This window comes from Blennius ocellaris (assembly GCF_963422515.1).
Source record: "Blennius ocellaris genome assembly, chromosome: 13".
Taxonomy (NCBI): Eukaryota; Metazoa; Chordata; class Actinopteri; order Blenniiformes; family Blenniidae; genus Blennius; species Blennius ocellaris.
This window is the reverse complement of record NC_137662.1, coordinates 13,717,638-13,735,859: the sequence shown is the minus strand read 5'-3', so window position 1 is coordinate 13,735,859 and position 18,222 is coordinate 13,717,638. Positions and strand designations below refer to the sequence as shown.

At 39.1% G+C, this 18,222-nt stretch overlaps 1 protein-coding gene across 1 annotated transcript; it reads left to right on the top strand.

The window, feature by feature from the left end:
* Positions 1-4,080: 4,080 nt before the first annotated feature.
* Positions 4,081-11,435, top strand: kcnk1b (potassium channel, subfamily K, member 1b). The gene is made up of 3 exons (XM_080507967.1): positions 4,081-4,542; positions 6,082-6,477; positions 8,840-11,435. The coding sequence occupies exons 1-3, from the start codon at positions 4,188-4,190 to the stop codon at positions 9,094-9,096; spliced, it is 1,008 nt and encodes a 335-aa protein (XP_080364093.1). The 5' UTR covers positions 4,081-4,187; the 3' UTR covers positions 9,097-11,435.
* The last annotated feature ends 6,787 nt before the right edge of the window (positions 11,436-18,222 follow it).

Genomic DNA, 18,222 nt, shown 5'->3' with positions numbered 1-18,222 from the left:
TTTAAAATGTTCTCGTCAAGTACAAAGAATGTGGGTCTGGTGCATTTTGTTTCACAAAGTTTGTATGGATTCTAACATTTGTTGAAAGACTCTATGCCCATATTTTGAAGAACCCAGTTCTGATTTAAAAAGGCAGGTCTTTAAAAATTCTTGATATATTTCAAAGACCTAAAGTGTGGGTCATTTTAAAAAGATCCAAGGTCTAGATTTATGAATCCAGATGTTGTTTAAAAAGTCGTATTTTAAGAGTCCATGTGTGGATTGAAGGAACCGTGTCTTATTAAGGATCTTTGTTTCCATTTAAAATGCCCAGGTATGTTTTGAATAGTCTTGATCAAGTCTAAACACAACAAAACAAAAAATTCTAAGTCCAAGTTAAGAACCCATAGTCAAGTTTAATATCTGAGGCTTTTTTAACAGAGTCGACGTTATATGTTAATTGTTCAGGTCTACCTTTAGCAGTCTGTACTTACTTTGGAGAGTCCAGGAAAGTAAGTTTACATCCATTTCAAAGAGTTCAGAAAGAGTTTCATCTGAGCTTTAATGGGTTAACTTTTCAAAAGAGTGTGAAACTGACTCATTTGCAAACTGAACTTCAGACAATAGGGGGCAGATCTGACTTCTATCCTAGTGAAAAGACTGAAACACATTTTGTAACATTGTTTAACTTTGTGTCAAGTCTGACTGTGAAAAAAATGTTTCTGAATGCCAGATATGTATATTTTATTCATTTTAATATGGGGTATTCAGTTCTGAAAACCTTAAAGCTTAGCCAAGAAAAGAAAAAGAATAACATGAAAAACAACATACCACCAACAGGAGTGTTCAGTGTGTGTACAGTCATAATCAAAGTGCACAAAAAAATTCAAAGTACAAGACCGTATGAGGACAAGATACCTTATCTGCTCCCTGCACAGATCCAAAGAACAGCAGCCTGAACGAGACATGTCCCAACACCAAAAGATGTAAGTGGATATATATATATATATTAGAAAATGCAATTTTTCTTCCAAGTAATTAGTAGTAACCTGGTATAGTTCAAATTAGGGTTCAAACATAATTGTATTTAGAGAATTTGTCTTTTATATTGATAACAGATATTCTTGTGACATAGATTTCTGTTTACTGACCATTTATCCTGCCAACGACAAAGAGGAGGAAAAGCAATGTCTATTGATTTACAATTACCCTGAAATGTCAATATGCACAACAAACAAACTGACTATGCAGCATGTGCTGTTTACATTATTATAATTTCTTAAGTTTAATGACCTCACTGTTAAATTAAATAGTATCAGAACAATTTTGACATGGATGTTTGTGCACGTTCAGCCCAGATTGGAGCTTAAGAAAAATGAAACAATGCATAAGCAGCAATCTGATCAAGTCTGGGGAAAAAAATTCAACTGAATCCAGAAGACCGTTGTGTTAGAATGAACTGCATCTGAGCATGTGCACATGTGCACATGCTCAGATACACACTTGCAAGTGTGTATGTGAGCAGATCACTATGTGTACCTGGTGCTTGTGCAACACATAATTTAATGGAAGCTCTGGCAACAAGATCATAGCGCTCTCAGCACCTTTCCATCCCTATCATATACTGACCACTCACTCCCATATTTCATCACATTAAGCAACAAGACAGATGTTTATATCTGAGCAAAATGAAATAAATAAATAATAAATACTATTATAAATACCAGATAATAAATACTATGGTTTGATAATAATCACACAGTTTCACTGTGAAAAGCCCATAGTCTGCGATAAATATATCACACCATTCTATCATGTGAACCCTTGATACACTTTAATGAGTTTTGCATTGTGTGGATCGTGTGATTTTACATTGTGTGAACCCCAGTAAACAGTGGAAATCAAAGCTTCTCAGACCATCCGACCTTCCATCTCGCTGTAGCAAGTACATTTGACCTGGAGCCTCAATTTCCTTTATTCCAGAAAACAGAAGTGGTCCTTTACATAGCTGTCTGCTGGTGTAACCCATCCAATTCAAGGTTTGTTGTATTGTGAGTTCAGAAATAGTGGAGATTAGTTGTTATTTAACGTATTACTGCACTGCCTGTTGATAGACTGACCAATCAGTTGAACCTCACTGTTGACCTGTTGAGAACAACACAAAATTCAAATAATTTCAAAAAATTAGGTGCAAAGTAGATTATTTGTAATGAAGTTATTTGAGGATGCCAAGTCGTAAAGAGAAACACTGATTCTAAAAAAAATAAATAATAATGTTTTAATCTTGATACCTAAATGGGGTATTGTGTAAGACAAGACTGCACAAAACTTCACAACAACACTGATTTTAATTCATAATCATCCGTGCAGTGAAAGTTCATTTGTAAATAGAATGATTTTTGACTGTGGGTCCTTAATGCTTCTCCCTCATAAATGTACAATGCAAAAGCATTCCAGATTTTATTTTTCATTACTGTGAAACTGCTTGTAGTTGCTGAGTTATACCATGCATCACATGAGGGAATTATTAGCTATTCCAGTGTGCTTCACCACCTCCTAGACAAACAGTGACATAGTACATATGCATGATGATGTAATCACAACCTGTGTGGGTGTGAACTCATTTATTGAGAAGATCCTCTTCCAAAGATTGCAGGTTTGATTTTCCATATGCTGCCATATTTGCAGCTTTTGGCTTTGTGAAACAACCATTCTGAAGAGATGGAACTGGCAGAATCAGTGCCATGTATCCAATGTCCTTAAAACCATTTTAACAAACTTGCTATTATGTCACATCATATTTGTGTGGCCTAAAGTTTGTTGGACTTTTTTATTGGACACATAATTCATCCATCCTTCCATCTTCTATACCGCTGATGTTCAGGGTCACCTATCATGACAACCTTCATCATTGGTGTGACAGTGTGTGTGTGGGTAGGTGAATGTGGCAAACAGTATAAATGCTTTGTGATGGCTGAAGAAGTTTGAACAGGTACTATAATCATTGATTTCCAATTAAAATGCTGCCTGGAATTGATTTCAACAGAAAGTGAAAGTTGTTAATTATTCCTTAATCAATCTTATTTACTTCCTCATCAAACTCCACAGGATGGTCATGCAAACCCTGCAAAGACAATCCTCCAATGACAGTAGTTGAACCAGGATTTATAAGAGTGCCAATAGATACACATGCATGGAGCACGAGTAGACTCAGTTTACTTTGATGATGTTTCAGTATTTTTAGATGAAATACAAGTCAATAAAACCTAGATCTAGAAATACATGTATGAATTAAATAATTACAAACTATATTTCAAGTTGATATTGAAATCATCCAACAGTGAAGAGAAACATTAGTGACAGCTTTAATTTGGATCACTTTTGATGTCAGTCTGCACATCTCTGCCCTCTATCCATCACTACTAAGAAATGATGTGGATCTGCTCTGGTGTGCGCTATGTGCTTTCATTTTAAGTACATTTTGCTGATATTAAGTAGCCCAGAGCTTGATCTCCGATGCATTAAATAGGACAGTGAAGGTGAGGCTGAAAATAGGCCAGAGTCATTTTGTTAATAAGACACCTGCTTTTTTCCACTCCTGGCATCTCTGTTCTCAGTCTCATGATCAGGGTTTTTATGGTTGCTTTCACAAGGAAGTGAGGAGTGACCGAGAGCAGCTTTCTGCCATTCTTCCATTGTTTTGTATAGAAACAGAAAACAGGCCCGTCTACCTGAGAGGACACAAAAGGGGAAGCTGCTACGTCATACGGCCTTTTCCCTCGCCACATCATTTGCTGCATTCAAGTTAACTGAAACTCGGAAATAGCACTACTTTGTCTTTTTTGCGGAGCTATTGTAGTAATTTCAAATCTAAAATCACACACTTTGCTGTTATCTTAGTACATGCATTCTGAAACAGTTCGCATCGAGAACCTTTGTTTCAATTGTGTAGACATAAGCTTTTTTACCTAAAGCACAGGTCCGATAATTATGCGACGGTAGAACATTTTCCGACTGCACGCGAACGCCTCATCTGCGCGGTAGGTCTAGCGGATGGGGGCGAGCGCTCTCATTTCATTACAGCTTTGTCTCTAACGGGGTCGTCCCTGTCGCCTTCATTCCAATAAAAATCACAATAACGCTTAAGTTATTGTCAGTGATTTAATATTTATGCAAGAGGTGACATCGTAGGGTAGCACATCTTTAAAATGCTCCAGTCTCTCGCCAGCAATTCCTGCGTGCGTTTGATACAGAGCCACAAATCGACGTGGTACTTCGTGTCTCTGGTGCTGGGGTATCTCCTCTATCTCATCTTCGGGGCTGTCGTCTTCTCCTCGGTCGAGCTGCCCTACGAGGACGCCCTGCGCCAGGACCTGAGGGCCATCAAGAAGCAGTTTCTGCTGGAAAACGAATGTCTCTCCGAGGAGCGCCTGGAGCGATTTCTCAAGAAGGCGCTGGAGGCCAGTAACTATGGGGTATCCATTCTCAACAACGCCTCGGTCAACTGGAACTGGGACTTCACCTCCGCGCTGTTTTTCGCCAGCACGGTGCTGTCCACTACAGGTTAGTACTGTACTGTCCACTACTGTACTGTCCACTACTATACTGTCCACTACAGGTTAGTACTGTACGGTCCACTACTGTACTGTCCACTACTATACTGTCCACTACAGGTTAGTACTGTACTGTCCACTACAGATTAGTACTGCACTGTCCACTACTGTACTGTCCACTACAGGTCAGTACTGTACTGTCCACTACAGGTCACCTATAACCTGACCACATAGACGAGAACTACCCCCTCCCAAAAAAAACCATCACAATAATACATATCATCACCTGATCATTGATTGCATGGCAGGTAATGCATGATGTCTCCCATGCAGACACGTTGTTATGACTATTTGGCTTTTGCACAACAAGATGTGGATTATCTAACATTGCACAAAAAAGCATGATGTCTGAAATTTTTCTGAGGAATACCTCGAGAGCGAGTTGGACCACATGGCTGCAGTTATCTGTGAGGTTTCAACACACACTCATGTGGGAACGGTTGCAAAAGTTTTTCTGGCTTAACTAAAACAAAACTGATTTCTAAGTATGATGCACACTGTGACGTAAAAGTAAGTACTTTTACAATTTTCAAATCTGGAAAGGCTTGTTATTCTTTGTTGTTTGTGTCCATCATGCCTATTAGTTTAAAGAAGTTGCTAAACTCTAGAGTCTAGACTAAAGGGTTTAAAGATCTGATGTTCATCACTGTATATTATTTTAATTCAAAGGAGTCAGAGGTCAACACTGCATTTTTTTTTCCTATTCACATAATGAGGAAGCATGCAAACATCACTTCCTCATTTACATGGTTATGTTAGCGGTTGTGGTATTTTTGAGATGCATGTGAAGTCCACTTCACGGACACACGCCAAGGTTTTACAGCCTGCTTCACACTGACACAACTTACCTTCAGTAATCATCCTCAACCTGCCTGTAACCGCCTTTTGAAGCAGAACTTTGCTTCAAGCCCCATAATCCACCTAATGACTATATAATTGACTGTGCTTGTTTCTATTCTTTTCTCCGTGAAACTGTTAACAAGAATCTGCTTGAGCATGTACGGATGGATTGCAAATAGTCCAGAAAACAGGTTGAGTTCTTAAACCTAATGGGAGCGATCATATGGGAATAAGTCAACAAATCATAAGAATGGACAACGTCACAATGTAAAAGACATTTTACAGTTTTATACAGATATAGTAGTTCAATCTATATTTGATTGCAGCAGTGAATGTAAAAAAAAAAGAGTTAAAATAGCAGCCAAATGAAGTAACTTGAAGCAGGTCAAAAGTGCTTCAGAATGTTGACTGTGAAACTATGTTGCAGCCGAGTCCATTCAAAACTTCAATTTTTCAGTTGGTGCTGAACAAATAAGTCATAATGTTGAGCAAGGAGACGTTCCTTTATTTTGTTTGTAGAGTAATAACAACCCAGCATGTTACCACTAATAAAGTAAAGGTTTATTGCTTTAAGTATACACTATACTGTATTATTGGATGTTTGTAGGCAAATATTGGTTTAAACGCTGTCCATTTTGTCTTTGTACAGGATACGGCCACACGGCACCACTTTCAGATGGCGGAAAGGCATTCTGCATCATTTACTCAGTGATCGGCATCCCCTTCACCCTCCTCTTCCTCACCGCCGTGGTGCAAAGGATCATGGTCTTCAGCACACGGAGGCCGATCAACTACATCCACACACACTGGGGCCTGTCCAAGCCGCTGGTGGCCATTGTTCACGCCACCCTGCTGGCTTTGCTGGCTGTCTCTTGCTTCTTCCTCATCCCCGCCGCCATCTTCTCGGCGCTGGAGGAGAACTGGAACTTCCTTGAGTCCTTCTACTTCTGCTTCATCTCTCTCAGCACCATCGGCCTGGGAGACTACGTACCAGGAGAAGCTGTCAATCAGAAGTTCCGGGAGCTTTACAAAGTGGGAATCACTGGTGAGTTTGGATGATTGTACTTGTGAATGATATCCTCAATCTATGAATGTTGTCATTCATCCAGGGAGGAGGCATCTCGGTGTTTATTTATGTTGTTATTTATTTTCGTCTACATTGGAAATGTTTTAGGTTTTGGAACTGTATGAAAAAGTAAATAGATGTACCATTATCAAATTGGAGCAATACATTAATACATTGCTCATATCATTGTCCCTAATCAGTGCAACTACAATATCAGTGTTTGTATGCACCTTAAACGAAGCCCGGAAGAACAGACATCACCAGAACCTGTCCTGCATGCACTGGAAGCACAGCAATCACTTCATTATTTGGCCAATAAATAAGCCAAAAAGCACTTTCAGATTAAAATTGTGTGACACTTTGTTACAGTTACAATGTAATCCCAGTGTCACAAACCCGATAGACTTTTAACAATGCGCACAATTTATTTTACACACTTTTATTCAACACAAAATGCACTAACCATTACAGTGTATTTAGTTATTGGCTAAAATATCATTTAGTGGTGCTGCAGTGTTCCACTTCACAACTCGAGGTTTGAGTCAGGAAATGCACATCGAAAAGCAGTCATTCCTTTATAAGATGTGAGATTAACACTTGCTGGCACTAATTCTCAATGATGTGCAATAAAAAAAAAATCATCAAAAGAGGAATAACGTGGCAGGATGCAGTCCAAGTCCAACATGAAACTGTGTAAAGGGACATGCAAACATGTCATTGAGATGCTTCTGCTTCTGCTTCTGCTAATCTCCAACAACTGATTCTATACAGATGTATTGGAAACCATGGCGCAACATGATTGCATTCAGCAGAATAATCTCAGGATCGACGCTGTAATGATTTACTCAGTACAGAATATCAGCGGTAGGTTTATGGTGCTGAACTTTGACCTGCCTGGTTGTGATGCGGAACCAGCATGTGACCCATTTTTCTGAAAACACAATAGATAATGTTTAATGACATTTAACAGGCGCATTCATCTCAGTTTTAATAAATTGTCACTGCGTATTGGTCACATATATGTATATAGATCCTCGTCGTCAAAGTTAAGTAGATATTTTTACAAAGTGAACATGAATGAAATAAAAATAAAATTAAGGCTCAATGATAATAAAATCATGATTGGAGGAAAAAAAATTGCTATTCATTACCGACTCACTAAAGACTTCCTATTTTCTGTACGTCACAGCACACTTCTCTCTGAACAAATCCAACGAGCTGCTGAGAAAGCATCATCTTGACATTTTCCTACCTGCTTTTTTGTCAGCTTGACAAACTGAAATAGAACAGACTGAGACATTTGACTGCCTTTTCTGGACGATTTCCGCCAGCATCCCGTCTGTCAGTGCCACTGTTCGAGATAATAGAGGCTAAAGTAATTATGAATGGATGGAGATTTTTCAAAGCTGTGGGCGTGCGCAAATGTCGGAAGCTCCTGCAGTGAGCTGTCTCTGGCATGTGTGATGTGGGTGTGTGGTACACGAGCAGAGGGACGTCATTCAGTGCGCACAATGTTTCTTTCTGAGTGAGGAGAGAAGGCTCTAACAGAACAGCCTTGTTTGCATGATGATGATGCCCCCCTCCCTCCCCCACACACATACACACATATATTTGTATGACTTCCTCTACAAAGCAAATCGGAAGTGACATCACTATCTGCACCAAGGTGTGAACCCACAGTCTGCAACAAATAGTTTGTCCTATGTGCGGTCGCTGCTGTTACGATTTACATGCATGATGTAGTAGTTTCCCTTTGTCCTGCATGCTTGCAGTTTGTTCTGACAAACGATTTTCGCATTCAATATTGACATAACTAGTTTCCTAAAACACCAGGCCATATTATGATCTCGATTCTAGATGCATTGTAAGGATGATCACAAACAGACTGAGGAGGTTTCTTTGTTTCGCTTTGTTGTTTACCAGGCTTGGCTCACCATTGCCCTCCTGTGTCAGTACACAGAACTGCAGCCTTAGCAAAATACTGTAGTGCTTGATGAGATGTATTTTTCTTTCTTTTTTTCTTTCTTTCTTTCTTTCTTTCTTTCTTTCTTTCTTTCTTTCTTTCTTTCTTTCTTTCTTTCTTTCTCTCTCTCTCTCTCTCTCTCTTTCTTTCTTTCTTTCTTTCTTTCTTTCTTTCTTTCTTTCTTTCTTTCTTACTACACTCTCATTCTTCTCAGAGAGAACCACATGACGTTTATAAGTATAGAATGTGAACAAATTAATAGAAGACATAGTTTCCTGGGTCAAAAATATAGAAAATACTTGGAAATGTGAAAGTACAAATGCTCAATACTACGGATAATTACTAAAGCGTTCAATTCCTTCCTGCTTGTCTCTCTAGTCTACCTGATTTTGGGTCTAATCGTCATGCTGGTGGTGCTGGAAACCTTCTGCGAGCTGCAGCAGCTGAAACAACTGAGGAAAATGTTTTACCTGAAGAAGGAGAAGCCGCAGGACCGCCTGGCCATCTTGGAACATGATCACCTGTCCTTCACGACTGTGTCCAAGAGATCTGTGGTCCACGGTGACAACAAGACGCAGCCGTTTGTCAGTGTCCAAACTCTGGGCTCTCCCAACGATGACCCCCTGATCCAGTAAACAACGGTGTAAACACCTAAAAAAGACACGTAGGTAAGAGTAGAGGTGGATAGAAAGTGTAGAACACAATTTCAACAGTAGACATCTCGCAACACTGCAAATTGTAGTTATGAAACTGACTCAGATCACACAGTAAATCTTCTTTAACAGAACCACAAAACTGACAGTACAGTATTATGCGGCAAAGAGGAAGCCTATGTACATTTAAAAGGGAATACATTTATTATTTAAAAGGGGCTTTAAATACAACATCATTGATAAAGGAAAGGCCTTCCACTGTATTTATGACTGGGAAGCTAAGCACTTTTAGGAGCTGCATTATTTATTGCATATTTAGGATAATTATAAAGTAATTGATCTCCTAAATTTAGAAGACAAACAGAGCAGTTCTCTGTGTTGAATCAGTTAGGTAAATATGTGTATATTATATAGAGATTGCTTGACAGGTGTATGGAATGTACATAATTGAGTAAATGTCTTAAACGTACAGTGGAGTGGCACCTTGAAGTAGCACGCCTGTTAAACATGAGCCAAGGTGTATCAAAGCATTACAGATATGTACTAACTATAAATTGACATGTAATTTATCCTCAAGTCTTTGTTTTTTGTGTTTTGGAGACTTGTTATGAGTGTGTTGCTGGGTAAGCTCTGCAGCACTTTATTACATTCCTTGCACCTTGCATCTGAATTGACTCCTGTTAAGTTTTTTTTTTTTTTTTTATCAAACTGATGTACGTCATAATAAAATGAAAGAGAGAATACACTTTTAGAGAATAAAGACTGACATGAGACGGAGATTCAAAGATAGACTGAAGGTGGTGCTTTCCTGAGTAAAGAGCTAACAGGTCTGTGAGAGTGGGTTTTACACTCTTTGTGTTTTCTTGCGTTTTTGGATCGACTCACTCGAGGTGTTAAGTTTAATCTGTTTAATCTCCACTTTGTCACGTGTCATTGTAAGGAACTCCATTTCTGGAGGTTCTCATGTTGCTGTGTCATTTTGAAGTTGTCCCATGTGTGAAGCTCTATAAGTCATCGATTGGTCAGAATGGCCTCGTGTGTGCCGGCCTGTGTGAAAAGGGAAAGTGATGTTAACCCGGCATGGAAGGGAACTGCTCGGGGCTAGCCTGCTGCATTTTACTATCAATAAAGAGAGCTCAGTTTGCACTGGAGAAGGCAGATGAAAAATGATTTGGCCTTTTTTTCCTCTTCAAAAAAGGAAACATCGGTTTGAATCTGTGAGAACAGTGGACGGTTTTTACTGAAGACTTTTGTTAAGGATGACCTGTAAAAGCTTGATTATGCCGCTCAGCTGGAAAAGAGTTGTAGTTGAACCGAACTATTTTACTGTATTTACACATTTTGAATGTAAAAAATGTATATTTTTGAATATGACCTGGGAACAGTTTACAAAAATGTTGCTAGTAATTCACACACAATTAATTCTGCACTGGAAACGGTACAGCAGGAAAGCTTGAAGTAACCAGTTCAAGTAGCAGGAGCGCAGCTAAAACACCCCGACTCTGCTTTCGTATTCAATTCGATTGTGAATCCACAGAAACACATGAAAACAAAGTCAAATTGGTGGGGCTCACACGCGCACACACACACACACACACACACACACACACACACACACACACACACACACACACACACACACACACACACACACACACACACACACACACACACACGCTAATTCTAGTATGAATGTGACACCTCTGTGGGAAACCGTGTGTCCACATGTGCCTGAATACTCCATGATTGCTTGAATAACCTTGACTGTGTCGCCCTCCACTGATCTCCCGTTATTGCATTTATAGATCAATGGCTCTGTCATTTCTGTTTTTCTTCTCTTTGCTTTTAAACCAGCCTGGGCCTTTGTGGGAACTGTGAAACAATGATGCTGTTAAAACTGTCTGCTTAAAAAGGACAAGTGTAATGTCTCTGTTTCACTGTAACATGTTTCACTGTTGTCGATACGTTAAGTAGATTGATGTCAAGGCTTTTATCCTGCAGCGGTACTATTGTTGGCAGTAATTGTCATCACATGAAGTTTGTCATGAAGGTGAAAGCTGTCAGGTAGAGTTGCTCGAATTTTGTTCAGGGAATAAACATTGTGTGAAGGATTACAAGTGGACGCACACTGGCATTATTTATTCATGCGAAGAAAATTGACCTTGTTTGGAATATTTGTAGTCATTGTCTTTTGTACCTCTTCAGTTGTCGTGCTGGATGCTTTAGAATGACATGCACAGCTAAGTATTCTGGTGTTACAATACATGTAATAATAAATATACTGAGGTTTTACTGTTAAGTCAATTTTAGCAAAAGAAGAAATCAATGAGCTGTACAATATTGATGTGTCCTGAATAAAGTGTTTTATTATTATCTGATTTTATCTTCATTTGTTTTCTTTCGGTTTTACCTCGAGCACTTCTCTACGTTGAAATGTTATTGACAACAGCTGGTTCCCAGAGAGCTGATGGAAAATGTGTGATTGCAATGTCAGCTCACAGCAAAACGTACCCTTATATAACATGAATTATTACCTCCAATTAATAAAAGAAAAGCAGGAAGTTGCAGGCAAGTCATGCACATTAAACCACGGGAGAGAATCAGAAAGTGCAGTTTAGCAATTTCGCAATTTCGCATCACATGTTAACCTCAAATGTGTTTTCTTTGTGTGTGTGTGTGTGTGTGTGTGTGTGTGTGTGTGTGTGTGTGGGGGGGGGGGGGGGGGGGGGGGGGGTTGTGACAGGAAATAAGTACCCAGAGAAAAATATTTTCACTGTGAAACTAGACTTCTAGCCACTATTACCCAAGCTTCATGAATGACATCAAGTACATTTCAGGCCATTCTATGAGTAACTGGATAATAGGATATAAAGTGTTTGTGTTTGCAAGAAGAATATTGGTTTAGAAACAACCAGAAAATACCAGCTCCAAAGAAATATATAAATAAACACTCATCCTGATAATTGTGTTATTCCTTCATCTGTCAGTTATAATGTAATCCCGATCCAGTTCCTGTACGACAGAGCATATTGTGTTTTATAGCTACGGGGGAACATCCGTCTGTGAGTAAAGTAAATTTAATTTGTTCAAGGCTTTTGTTTTATTCAGCAGTTGCACTCCTGTAAGTGTAATTACCTTTGACATGCAGGCACCTTTCACCACCGAGCCACTGAGCCGACATTCAACTTAATCAAGTTTAACCACACTCAGACGCTTGCTGAAATTTATTGGATTGTGAGAAGAGAATAACCTGTGGGCCCACACTAATTGGCATTAACTGTAGAGGACCCAGTTTGATGCAGTGCAAATCTCTGAGACTATGTGGTGAATAGCAAATGTGTTTGTTCTTTTGCATAATGTGAATGTAACAAATCAGTGCAATCAGACCAGAATACTCCACTGGGAATAAATAACGAGCAGAGAGGAGAGAGAGGACTGTCTCCCCTTAGCCCTGAACATACCGGTAGTCCTTTACAAATGAAGTGTGCAGTGTTTACAATTATTGTAAGCAGTGAAGCAAGGACCTTGTTAAAATTCCAGTTTCAAACAAAAATAAGAAAAGATGCTTAATAAACATCATTCAATTTCATTATATATGTTTACAAAGTAGTCATTTCATGGTACCTTAGATTCAAATATAATAAATAATAAATGAAATAATCCAACCTCATTTGAGCATTCATATGCAACAGTGGGGGGGGGGAAACAAACCCTAATTTCAACTAAAGACAAACCTGAGGTGATGGTCGACAATAGAAAGCTATCGAAGCGGCACGTTGCAGAATACACTGCAAGGAAGAAAACACATACATTTAATGACATTAAATGTGTGTGGAGTGAATCAGGTGTATTGAATTAGAAGTCCCAGCTGTATACACCAGAAGCTTCAATAGAAAATGGTCCCGGGATGGTCTGAGGAAGCACCGAACTGTGAGCTTTGTTGAATAGGGAAGTCTGATGTTTACCACAAATTCCTCTCCATATAAAATGCTATATGCATGAGCAATCTCTTGTACCATTCAGCGCCGTGCTCACAGTAGAACGAGAAAGCATTCGCTGACTCCAGACACTTCAAATGAATATACCTTTCTAGTTTGGCAGATGGCCAACTGAAGTACACCCACACTCCAGGGCATCAATGCTTCACTCTTTGTCTCTCTGGTTTTCATTGGTACCTTCATACACGCAGTGCAGTTGTCAAAAGATGTAAGCAGGCAGTCAGTCAAGAGTGTAAAGGCGGAGAACATGACTATTCTCTGGAGGTGCATCTCGACACACCTGACTGAAATCCACCCGCAGCTTCTTGTCATTTATACGGCTATTTGATCTTTTAGTGTGATTCTGATGTGTACAGGAAACCATCAGAGTTTTAGGTGGGAATATTGAAGTATTACTTATTAAAACTTGAAGAGATTTGGGATACATTGATGTGCAAATATGTCAGGACCCTTGAATAAAACATGAATGATTGCTTAACTGAGCTTAACTATTGACACTTACTGAAACTAAACATGTCGAGTTGTACGAACATGGAACCTTAAGCTTAGTGTTTATATTTATTAGTAGTATGTATACTCAAAATCATTACTCTTTTAACATGGGATGGGGGGGGAAAAAGCCATTCCTCTAAATGCTCAATTGGAATTTATTTTTAATAAATAATACATAACATCAAAACATGAACCTAAAATCTGTGTGTGTGTGTGTGTGTGTGTGTGTGTGTGTGTGTGTGTGTGTGTGTGTGTGTGTGTATGTGTGTGTGTGTGTGTGTGTGTGTGTGTGTGTGTGTGTGTGTGTGTGTGTGTGTGCGTGTGTGTGCGTGTGTGTGTGTGTGTGGGTGTGGGTGTGTGTGGGTGTTGTCCCCAAGGAGGATGCAAATCCCTCCGAGCACCTGCATCCAGATCACAGTTGGCTCTGTAGTCCTTTGGGATTTAAACACAATACTACTTGTGAGACGGCTAAAATGAAAAGCTAATAATAAGCTTTAAGAAAGCTTAAACAAACCAAGCAATGCTTGGATTGATTTACGCAACTAAAAGAGTAGCATTGCGCTATGACGTTTATACAAAACCTATTCTCACATTAGGGGCGCTGCATGCAGGGGTCATCCGGGACACGGAGCTGGATCCTCCAGGACTGAGGCGCTGACTGACATCTACCCTATAGCACTTCTGCTTTCTGATGGTCGAGCAATTCTATTTATATCATTTTATGCACGCACGCTCACAGATACTTTCTGTATCCAATTCAAGCCCAAACATTCCCCGCTGCAAATTGTGTAACTGTTCTCCTTTCCTACTGCAAACACTGCAACCATGTTTCTGCTGTAAAGGGAATATTGATCCTATTTTCTGGACTGGACCATGAAAACACACTCACAGGGCCAAACAACGAGAAGCTCTACTATTTCTCTTTTAAACATGCATGCAGTGGAACTTCAGGAGGATTTATGCACTGAGTCTTGGTTTTATAGCAGGTAGGATAAACTGACAGGATCAAGAGCAGAGAAGAGAGGGAGGAAAAATGGTAAGAGGATGCTGCAGCGACGAGGATTAACCCTCCTTCCACCACCCTGCAGTGAAACCTCTGCAATGTCATGGGAACACCAAGACCTATTGTTATGCAGCTTTATTTTCAACAAAAGCAGCACATGTACATCTGTGATGACTTGTGACTAAACTCATCACAGCTCTTGACCGTGAAATAAATAAAGAAGTTCGAGGGATCTTGACAGCATTGTGCATCTTCATCTATATCTGTCTGACATTAAATGTCAAGATAATCGTACCTGCAGCTTAGTAATGTACGAATGGAAAGGCACAGAGCCTTATCCTTTCACCAATATAGCTACTCTATGTATTATTCATACTAAAAAGCCTCTTTTCTTTAGTATCATTCACCCACTCTTGTTAAAGGTGAGGAGGCAAACTGGAAACATGCTCATAGTACTCTCCTTTGACCAAGAACAGTGTTCTTCTCTTCTCCAGGAGGAAAATTAAATCCAACAACTGCAGATAAGATGTCAGGAAACCCCACAATAAATAGGCAGATATGCCATGGTTAATTCTTGCAGATACTTAGTTGGATTAACAAGACTGTAATTATACTATTGCCTTAGAATTGATAGGTTGTGCATGACATATTGCTTCCCTGATATCATAGTGCCTTTAATGAACATTGGCTGTTGACTGTTCTTCATCTCAGCTCATCAGTTTCCTACAAAACAGGTATCAAATTAAAAACCAACAACCCTCCATGTACGTCTCTGAATGCTGTCACAGTGCCTGTAGAATAACGTTAACATAGCCTCAGTAGCAGAAAGTCTTCTTGCCTCCTGCCTGAAAGACTATAATTGGTTATAAATAGTAAAAAGAAGAAATCATTTGTTTCAAGTGACAAACGTCACATGAGCTCCAGGACTTGAAGAGGAAGCTTGTTGCTGACTTCTCGCTTCCTAACCTGGGGTTACCAATTACTGTAAATCCCCGAACAGGTATCCTAATCAAAGGAAGTGCAGTTTGTACACAATCCAAGGACAAAGTGTATTCACAACTAAAGCAATGAACATTATTATTATTATTATATTTAATCATTATCATTGTAGGATGAATGACTTGTATACATGTTTGTTCGTGACATTTACGGTTAAGAATTATCACTCTAAAATGTGTTAACAGCATGTCGATATACATGAAATGGTCCAAAAGTAACATTTTATATTTGAGGTGCTTCTTTGTTTAGTCAATGGCTTTTATCAGAGGGCTTTTTAATCTAATGACTGGAAGTGCAGAGTTCACTGGCTGTTGTATGCGATAATTAAAACCATTTTTCATAACACACACAGAAGTGACATCAGAGTTTTTTCAGAGCTGTGTTTTCATACTAAAAGCAATGCTGGAGTGAATGGAGAGTGTGTGGACACATCCAGAAATGTAATTATATATTTTACATCCTTTTCATTTGTCAGCAAAACTAAAAAGGGAATGGCTAATAATGGAAATCAGGTCAGCTACAACTGGCTCGAAAAAGACGAGGATGCCAATCTTCTCATCCCACCGGAGTCGTTTGCCTCGGCAGCAAACTGGTTCATGATGTTGACACATAATAGCATCAGCAGGACCTCTCATCCTCAGAGATTCTGCTTGCTGCTCTCCAGCTGTGTGTCAGCCTTACCAATAATGGCAGATGAATAACGAATACACCCTGAAGAAAACACACACGTTCCCCGCGACGTCAGGGTGCCACTCCGTAAAGGTTATTATTTCTTGTGGTAGAAATAACATTTAGTAGATAATCCTGTCTTTGGCACCAGAGGCAATGATGAGTCTCTGTAGGCTACAACAATAAGCAACAATAAATCACAGAAAAACAGAGTTTAAATAAGGTCTATAAGCATGTAAAAACACGTTCAAAACTGTAACCTTTTTACTGGCTCTGAGTTTCATTTCTTGTTCAACACTGGCCAATCAGAAGTGGCCTCTCACACTGTTTCTAGGCTGAAAGCTGCATTAAATATTGATGATGTGAAGAGACAGCATTTATATCATACTTTTTTTTAATGGTATGAAACTGGCCACAGTGGTATGATTATATATATCATAATGGCCCAGAACATGCAAGCTTTTGTTTCTAACTCAGAACTGAAGTTTTGGAAGGAACAGAAAAGAGCTGAAGGACAGTGTATGTGAGGGCTTGTTAAATGTATTATTATCATTGTGAAGAATGTAAATAAGAGAATACCAGAGCTTCTGGGCATTAACATCATCTCTGCAGTTTGCAGACAGTAAATTGAATATTGCCTGCAGGAACATCAGGTATTGAGACAGAGCCCGCTGACATTTTGGGTTAATTTTCCTTTCATATCCACTGAGGAATGTATGCGGAGAAAAACAGGTCCTTTTCCGCCTGTGTCAGTAGGAAAGCAATACTGACAAGAAATGCAATTAAAGATGGCTGAATTTCAGATTACTGTTTCATTTTCTGGTTTCATAGTGTTGCAACAAACCCTCTTGGCATTATTTGCTTTAATTGAACTATTGTGCAACTTCAATTTCGTTTCATGTAAAAGCAGTGAGCTTTTGATCATGATCCTACTATAAATGCAGTTTGTGCTTTTTTTCATTTAGTCAGTGCTCTCCCTCTCTCTCGTGTCTGTTCTCTCCTCTCTCTTTATCTTTTTTCCACACATTCTTGCTTGCAAGATCTCAGGCTGCAGTGCAAAGAATTTACTATTTGTGGCCCCTTCCCCAAACAAGTCTGGCTTTTAGTATAATTGTGGAGTGTTTTTCTATATTTTATTTTAATGTAAATTGCCTTTAAATTGCAAAATATGGATTGAATTGAATCTGAATCTGAATCTGAATCTGAATCTGAATCTGAATTGAATTGAATTGAATTGAATTGAATTGAATTGAATTGAATTGAATTGAATTGAACTGAACTGTATACTCGGTGCCTTGCACAGGTCATCATGTTTGATGTGAAGAAAATATAAACAAACCCTCTTGGCACCATTTGCTTTAATTTGACATACCATGTCACTTTGACAACAGATGCTATACAACTTTACAAATGGTTCCATTCCAGCGAGGGGAGGCAGGGGTCTTGGCACTGTCAACGTTGCCTCTCTGCGTTAACACATTTATGATTAATGACCAGAGCCATTGGTACTATTGTTAGTAACACCTGCACTTTCCTTGAAGTCTCAACATCAGCCATGGAAAGGATGACCGTATGAGTTTGATAAAAAAAACAACAAACATATATGTATGTACATAGTCAGATAATTATATTTAGTGTCTCTGATCATTTGTGAGTAAAGAACCTGTCAGTGTTTATATTTCACTGCTTTTTGGTCAAACTTCATCTCAGACTTGTGTTTATAAATGGGTGCAGTGCCTTGCAGATTGGGAAACCAATTAGATCACTATCAGAGGGTTGCTGAAGTGAAAGATGATTGGGTAGCAGTAGATGACTTGAATATTTTAAAACCCTTTAGATCAACAGTTTTGATATGCATGAGCTGCATCTGAGGGAATGGGCTCCAAAAGAGTTTTGGCAAAGAAGAAGGTTGTACATTGAGAATTGATCTGGAGCCGAGGCTGAGTT